An 8,628-nucleotide genomic window follows, 5' to 3' on the forward strand; every position below is an offset into this window, starting at 1 on the left:
TCAAACTCCTGCTATTTTTATCAATACAGTCATACCTCGATATAAGGCAACTTTATTTTTATTTTCGTTACGTAATATCGAGTTACGTTGTATCGAAGCAAAAAAAAATTTTTTTTTTATTTATGCAAGAATGTTGATGGTTACTCAAATATGCGCGAAAACCTATTTTCCATCACCTATCAGTATTTTTAAACCTTTCTTATGCCCATTTAGAAATATTTTCAAAGGCAAAAAAAAAATTTTTTTTCAATTGATACACAGGTTACTCAAAGATGCGTGAAAACCTATTTCCCATCACCTATTAGTAATTTTAAACCATTTTTATGCCCATTTAGGACAGTTTTCAACAAGCAAAAAAAAGTTTTTTTTAATTGATGCAAGACTGTTGACGGTTACTCAAAGATGCGCGAAAACCTATTTTCCATCACCTATCAGTATTTTTTAACCTTTCTTATGCCCATTTAGGGGGCCCACGGGCTTAATAAGAAGTAACTCAGCCATTCGAACAACTTTTATACATGCTGATTGGTTCTGTAGAAGCGATTAATCATACTTTGTAAAGCTTGTAGAAAAACTCTTTAACAGCCAACAGCAGCTGGCTTATAGTCTATATAAGTGCTTTTTCAGCTTTATTACAGCTATGATTCAAAATATATAATAGTCTTAATTAGACATTTTTTTTATTTAGGCGATTCAAACACATCTAAATCTTTCGATGTTTTGCACTTTTGTGTGTATTTTTCATCGCTTATTTTTCTATTATTGTTAGTAAAAATTACCTTTTTAGTATCCAATTAATTAACTGCCAGTCTCGAATCTCGAACTCATGCTACTGAGGTTCCTGGTAGAACGCGGTACCGATTCGTCTATCTTGACATACATGCAGACGTATCGATTTAACCCGTATATATATTTCCAGTTTATTTCATAAACAATTACATATACTGAATTGTAGCTGAACAAGCGCTTCAGCATTTGTATCATATCCCTTGAACACGATAGAACACGTTTTGTCAAAGTGACTGTTCTCTGTAATTGATCGATTTAATACAAGGCTTTGTAGAATTTTAATATTAGTGGGTACGGCTAGCCGTGCTGCTAAAACTATCATTATTTTTCGTTTGAACTGTTTGTTTCTGTTTACGGAATGGATACAATAGCAATGATTTCTACAATTTCTACAGTTAGCGATACAAATGCTGAAGCGCTTGTTTAGCTACAATTCAGTATATCTACAGCCACTGTAAAACTGTTTATGATATAAACTGGAAATATATGTACGGGTTAAATCGATACCTATGCATGTATGTCAAGATAGACGAATCGGCAACGTGTTCTACCAGGAACCTCATGAGCATGAGTTCGAGATTCAAGTATTTTTTTTGGAATTGGAATTGGAGAATTGGATACTAAAAAGGTAATTTTCACTAACAATAATAGAAAAATAAGCGATGAAGATACACACAGAAGTGCAAAAAATCGAAAGATTTAGATGTGTTCGATTCGCCTATACAATAAAAAAGTTGTCTAATTTAGACGAATATATATTTTATATTATATTAATCGTAGCTGTAATAAAGCTGAAAAAGCACGTTTTCAGAAAAACTGAATGTACAATTTTAGCCATGGAATTGTCATATAGGCGCTTATTTATATTATAAGCCAGCTGCTGTTGGCTGTAAAAGTTTTTCTACAAGCTGTACAAAAAATGAATAATCGCTTCTACAGAATCGATCAGCATGTATAAAAGTTGTTCAAATGGCTGAGTTATTTCTTATTAAGCCCGTGTTCGGCTATTTAGGAAGCCGAATGTAACAGGTAGCTGATATAGTTCTCCAAAACCGACTGATTAAAAGCTGATTAAACACTTAGAAATACATTATTCGACCTATGTTCTGCCGTCAGCTGAATAAGATTAGTTATAAAAGCGCGTATTTAGCCAAAACATTTTACTTGGCAAGTATCAAGAAGCGTTTATTCAACCAGTTCGTTTAGTGTTTGATTAATGTTGTCTAATAGCTATTTTTTAAATCGAAATAGCGCTTAACCAGCCAACAATTGAATAATGGCGTGGAGTATTTCACAAGTTTTATTAAACCTGAATTTATTGCTTGTTCAGCTGATAAATCAACCTGAGCGTTGTGGCAATCCGTTTCACCTGTATGCAGACTTTATTCAGCTATTTTAAATTATTAGCTGTTTTATTCAGCTCAAATGTTTGTTGGGTTACATCGAGGTATGATTGTATCGACAATTTCAATGATGGAAACGAAAACTGTGATTGTCTAGCTGTCTTACGAATATAAGAAATACCGTTAATCACAATGAAATCTGTGAACAATCACCAATTGAAACAAATCGACCTATATTGCAGCCATTCAGGAGCCATCTCGGGTGCTGCAAAAAAAAACACCTGAAAAACAGATGGAAACTGCTTAAAATAGGTTCGGGGTAATTGGAATAGTATCCCTCGATTGGTAAGTTTAATTGATTATCGTTAAAGTTTGCTAACTTAGTTTTACAATCTGAAAACAAGTTCTGACAGAGAAAACGATTAAGAACAGATTGATATACTACTGTTTGAATTTCACCCAACACATTTCGAGTATTTCGTCTGAATACACAGGCGGTTCCTAAAGCTGCTTAGAATATGTTCCTTACCCTAGCTTGAGCTTGAACGACCGCACAATTCGTAGTTGCTACTCGGTGATAGATCTAAGCTTATGAAGTTGCACAAAGAACCACCGTAAGAAAGCTACAATTTACAATTTTCAACGTACAACAACTCAGTAGATTCCGCTTTGCGTAGATCAATAACGGTGCCGGCTTCGTCCTTTCGGTCGGTTAAGAAAAAAAAAAAGAATGAAGTGTTACTATCGCTATTGTCAGAGAACGAGTTTTCCTATGCATTTCTGACGACTATAACGGAAAAAGGACGGTTACTTTGTCGCACGCCTTTTTACAGACTCTACTGCTCTTCTTAACCGGGCCTCGTAGGTTATACTGCCTAGATCGGCAATTGTAACTTGTAATGACTTTCTGGAGTTCAGCGCAAGGAAAGGGACCTGAGAATGGGTGGAAGTCCTTTTGACTTCTTTCTGAGATTCCACTCATGACCATTCACTATTTTTTACCCTATTAAATACGATTATTTGCTCACGGCAATTTCACATTTTCATTTGAAATTGAAGACATTTTGGATGCATTCTTTTTGAAAAGACGGAAATAGGTAATTATCACCAAGTAGTAATCTGCCCTATTCACTTCTCAATGGTAACTCTAATGATTTCAGCGGATTATTATGTTGACAAACTAATGCCGATTAAACTTTTATCGTCTCTTCTATATACTACAACAATTCGAGACTCACCCACTACCGACAGCGTGAGTGGGAAAAAAGTATACCGCAAAGCACTTGCAAATCTGCAAGCACTTAGAAGTTAGAGCAATAGGAGTCACTCACATTCGCAAGAGAATTGATTATTTTTAGCCTCTGCTTTCCAAAGTCGGTTCCCGATTGTGTACAAGTACAGCACGCATCTCAGTTGGTTGTGAGCCACTGGTTAGCTCGTGTGTCCGTATCGTGTCTCGTTACTAATAATTTTCTTTTGCGTGGTGTGCCCTTTTATGTGCATCGGTTGTTGATTAAAGTCGGAATTATGCCTAGCGTGGGCGTATTTCCAACGGCGCGATTCCTTTTGGCCGTCTCATTGTTAAGTCTGGGGGGAAATGGTTTTGCAGCTGGAGTTACCTTATTTCCTTCGAATGCGTTAGCGATTAGGCAGGGCGCGGGATTTTTAGTCTATCTCGTACCAGATCAATTAGGAGATCCGGTCCACTGGACACACTGCTCGGTGCAGGTTGGAGGGAACGATTACAGCCTGGACGATAGCCAAGTGCACGTGGTTGGCGTGGAAACTAGGGTGCAGCGTTTTAGTGCGGATATTTGTGGCATTCGTGTGGAGAACATACAAAAAGATTTGGAACAAACTTGGACGATATCGGCATCAGGAGCTAATGATTCGAATAAAGTTCAACAGCAACTGGTGCTAACTGTAATAGGTAACAGATTATCTTTGTCGTATCTTTGACAGATTTATGTACACTGATTTTCTTTTTGTCGGCTTCCAGTTCCAAAGAAGGTTAGCACTCTGAACGTCACCATTAGCGATACGGCAAAGTCTTTTACCGTGAGCTGTCCCGAAGATAGTTCCCGGCGATACTGTCGCATTCGGGACCAGGCGGGTAAAATTTACGACGACTGCTCGCGATCGTTTGAGGTCACCTGGGAAACGGCACGGTTTTGGTGCCGCATTCTATACTGGGGCGATATGGATGAAAGCGAGACCGTAATCAATGTGAACGTCGAGAGTAAGTCGATAGCAAGTGCAATATAATTGCAGCTATGTTGTGTGATAAGAGCTAAAGCGGGTTCTTTGTTGCAGAGAGTATGCGAGATGTAACGATGTCGCTGGCAGAGGATAACTCACATGTTGTTCTGACTTGTCAATATCTGAGCCGTGTGAGTCCCTGTCGGGCGGTTTCCGTTGCTAGCGAACGGCAAATGATGCTGCTGGATGGCCATCTGGTTGATCGTTACTCGGCTTACGATACGAGGTGAGTTGGGATGAACTCCGGAAAGCATTGTTAGCTTGCTAGCTGCCAGCAATGCAACAATGCTAGCTGAGTTACTAGCGATAATGATTTGGTAGATTTTGAAACATTTTCTATTTCTGCCTAGAATCGAAACTGGCAAATGCAGCCTGGAAATACGCAAACCTCTCGCCCCGGAAGATTACGGCGTGTGGCGCATTTTTCTAGTACTTTCCAACAGCGATTACAGTGGATGTGTGTTCAATATACCTCATAGTGGAAGAGACGAGTCATCCTCGTCGCTGGAGGAAATCCCAGCAGAACAAGACACCGAACTGATTGAGGTGTTTCACGATCAGCGAACTCCAACGACAACACATACTGAACTGAGCTGTGAGGTACCTTATCCAATTGACTATTGCTACCTGTCAGGACCAGAAGGTGGCGGCTACGAGCCGGACAGATTTAACCGTCTCAAATCGCTGGGAATTTGCAGTTTTGTTGTGCAGAATATTACGACTGGTAAGTGGGCTTGCGGTGTTAATGATGACAGTGGAGGCGAGGACCGGATGAGTTATTTCAACGTGAAGGTATACGAACAACCGGGATGGGCCATTACACCACACATAACGGCCAGTGCTGGTGATGAAAACAAGCAGATGCTTTGTAAAACAATTTTAAACTTACCGATCGAATTGTGTCGCTTCATTAGTCCAACGGGAGAAGTGCACGGCCTATCGGACAATTTAATACCAAATGACGAATCCAGATTCCGTTACTATGGTGAAGGGTTGAGAGCCGGTCAATGTGGGCTGGAAATTGTAAAGCTTGAACGGGAAGATTTTGGTCGCTGGAAATGTTCGATTCGAGTTCAAGGAGCAGAGTATGCAATCGATGTGGACCTGGCCGAAGAAGGTGAGGTGAGCGTTTGGTGTGATGCCAGTTTTCTCATGGTAACCAATCAATTACTTGCAGTTGTGAGCAAAACTACCGTGGTGGCCATCTCGGTTAGTGTGACGGTTGTTGCGGTCCTCATTGCGGCGTTCTTCGCTTTCAAGAAGTTCTACAGACGACGAATTCCTTATCGTGCTGCGCTGCACGTAAGTGGGTTGTAGCGAGCCGTAGATGTTTGGTGTGTTAATGTTGCCTAAATCTGTTTCTCTCGTCGGGTCAGACCAATGATGTATTTTTCGTACGCGCGGTAGGTGCTTTTTTTTCAAGAGCACAATTTGACCAAAATTTGTATAAATTTAACTTTTCTTAAATTTAACTCAAAAACAATTTTGAGTAACTTTAAGAAAGTTAACAAAATTGTTGTTTGAAAGAGGTTTTAGAAAAAACATTTCAATTACATTTCGAAAAGGGCACTTAATTGTGGAAGGGGAGGAACGGAAGATGGTAGGCTTGTTCTAACATTTGGATTTGATTTAACCGCATTGTTTTACGCTAATTTTCTGGGAAGATTCAAAATTAACTGTATCTTATTCTAAAATATTTCACAGCATCCGTATGTGTGTCATTTTAAAATGGGATGTAAGGTCAAGGCATAATTTAAAAAAAAAACTACTGTTTAATTTGGAGTTTATATTCATGTCGTAATTTGTAAAGCCTGAATAAATTAAAAAACGAAAAGACTTTCTAGATTGAGCTATAGTCAGTTCTGCTACTGCTGCTGAAGAAAACCAGCGTACGAGCAAACTTTCCTTTGTGCCGAAAGCAAAGCATTTTAGTGCATACCACAAAAACCAGCAAGCAGACCGCGTAGACTGCGTTGCGTAGCAGCGTTTTTCGGGCAAGCCACGCTTTGTAGTCACTGTGGTATTGAAATCTGTTGCGATAGTTATTCTCCAGCTCGAACTGACTGCGAGCCGGAAACAGAGAGAGGTAGAAGTCCTCGAGCAGGGCTGAGATCAGTTGGTTCTCCTCGGCGTTTTCTTCGGCGAGATTATCGTTGATGCAGTTGAACTTCTTTGGACTTTTGCGCAGCTCATCCAGCGCATCTACCACCTGGGTGATGTTGGAGGTTAACATTTTAAAATTGCTGAAGATGCCCGTCTTCTGGTTGATGTGGAATCGATACAACGGTACCTGACCGAAATTCGCTCGCATCATATCGGTTAGCTCGTGACATCCCAGCACTAGACCTTTGGTAACAGTTGGCTAAAAAAAACAGACTAACCCCTTAGATAACATTAAATCCAAATCAAATCAACTCACGATAGTGGAATCTTCGTAGCGTTCGTACACCAAAGTCGGATGAATGAGCCTCTGTTCCGGTTGGTGTTCCAGCGGAAGAAAATTGTTCTGCAGTAGAGAGCAGTTGGTGACCACTTCCTCGAAGTATCTAACAGCGGACCAGTCCAAAGGAAGACTATAAATTTTCGCTAATAATGTACGAATTTCTCGATCGGACCACGTGCTACAAAAACAACGATGTCAACATCATCCTACTTTAACTAAAAAGACACCTCTTACCCAGATCCATCGGTATCGAAATCGTCGAATATTTCCGACAAACTTTTATTTTTACTTTCACTCATCAAAAAGTGATAATAGCTGAAAGCGTACTGCATATCGTCCTTCGCCCTAAACCGATGATGCTTGGTAACCGCAAATTCATTTGGAAATTTCCTCAGCATGGCTTCCGCAACATCCACATTCAGCAAAAACCCCACATGGGCAAGAACTTTCCTATTCTTAAACCCGTACACACGATTGAACACTTTATTCGTGTGGATCAATGAATGGGCGAAAATATCCTGAGAACTAGCGAATCGCTCCTCGCTTTTCACCTCATGCTCAGCATCGCTGTCACTTTTTGGTGCATTTCGCTTGGAGCTCAGCTTGCTACTCTTCATCTTATCTCTATTGAACTTTTCCACCAGCTGCTTCGTGGACGAAGCATTGAACTGTCGAAACACCTCATATATATCGTGACTATTATCTGGCTTCTTCGCACCCCGAGGTGATCGCTTGAGCTCATCGATAAACGTATCTTCTCCCTCGGTCATCATGCGGTACTCATCGTCGTCATGTTCATGATCATGTTCCTGATAGTCCGGGTGGTCACAGTCCCCTCCGTCGAACTGACACTCCTCCAGGTAACAGTGACTATCACATGAACCATCACCTACGAACATCCACGGGCAATCGGGAGCACAGTCCGGCACAAGCCAGGCAGTGAAAATTTTCACCCCTTCCGAGAGAGTCATCAAGTCATCGGGAAACAACGGAGCACCCAGGAAGATATCATCATTCATGTACAGAAAGTTCTTCGAAAGTCCTGGGATCCGATGAATGAATGTTTCAATCGTCGCACTGGAAAAGGTCGGAAGCAACGTTCCATCATCGGCTATATCCTCATGCTGAACCAGTCGCACGCGTGGGTGGTCTAGATTGAGCCAGTAGGGAATTTGGCCATTGGTAACGATGAAAATCTGCCTGATCCAGGGTGCATATTTCTCCAGCGATCGCAGCGAGTATTTGAGTTCATTTTTATCATCATATCGAGCGCGGTCCGGTATGTCCACGTATAGTTTGATTTTGTCGAGGAATTTTTGGTCGCTTCCATTCACCCATGTGTACACGACATCAATAGCCTCGTAGCATCTTGCGCATTGGTTCTTGGCTGAATGCTGTCAATATTAAACATAACATTATGAGAGATCGAAAATAACATTAGATTTAACATACCGTGATTATCATGTTCACAAGCAAGTATAAAAAGGTTACTAGCGCTAAAATAGTCACCAAGCAGCAGCAGCGAAACCGGATTGTTCCGGCTAAACGAGGCAGAAAACAAAGGCGCATACTAGGTGCCGGTGGAAAAATATCCTTTCTACGACGATTTTGTTTATTTGCCACACTCTCCTATTTCACTGCGTATTCCAACATTATAGCTACCTCCTAATTCAATATTGCAAACTAAAAAATGCATCTTATTGCAAGAATAGTTTGAAAAATCTAATTACCATTCTGTGCAAAATTCATGCACAATAAATGTAAACAAATTTCCATAAGTTTACTCTTGAGTAC

The 8,628-nt window shown here is 40.4% G+C and overlaps 2 protein-coding genes across 3 annotated transcripts; one reads left to right on the forward strand and one right to left on the reverse strand.

Annotated features, from left to right (window-relative positions):
- The first annotated feature begins 2,198 nt into the window (after positions 1–2,198).
- LOC129724263 (uncharacterized) lies at positions 2,199–6,225 on the forward strand. Of its 2 annotated transcripts, none has more exons than XM_055678991.1 (5): positions 2,199–4,062; positions 4,132–4,371; positions 4,446–4,617; positions 4,742–5,513; positions 5,569–5,699. In XM_055678991.1, exons 1-5 carry the CDS (start codon positions 3,660–3,662, stop codon positions 5,572–5,574), a joined length of 1,593 nt encoding a protein of 530 aa, XP_055534966.1. In that variant the 5' UTR covers positions 2,199–3,659; the 3' UTR covers positions 5,575–5,699. The 2 variants fall into 2 exon arrangements, with proteins under 2 accessions (XP_055534966.1, XP_055534965.1); XM_055678990.1 differs by having other exon boundaries at positions 2,202–4,062; positions 4,742–5,508; positions 5,569–6,225.
- On the reverse strand, positions 6,163–8,628 carry LOC129724261 (N-acetylglucosamine-1-phosphotransferase subunits alpha/beta). The gene is made up of 4 exons (XM_055678989.1): positions 8,287–8,628; positions 7,069–8,228; positions 6,811–7,012; positions 6,163–6,753 (listed from the first exon to the last, which is right to left on the reverse strand). The coding sequence occupies exons 1-4, from the start codon at positions 8,401–8,403 to the stop codon at positions 6,232–6,234; spliced, it is 2,001 nt and encodes a 666-aa protein (XP_055534964.1). The 5' UTR covers positions 8,404–8,628; the 3' UTR covers positions 6,163–6,231.

Source organism: Wyeomyia smithii, chromosome 2 (genome assembly GCF_029784165.1).
Source record: "Wyeomyia smithii strain HCP4-BCI-WySm-NY-G18 chromosome 2, ASM2978416v1, whole genome shotgun sequence".
NCBI lineage: Eukaryota > Metazoa > Arthropoda > Insecta > Diptera > Culicidae > Wyeomyia > Wyeomyia smithii.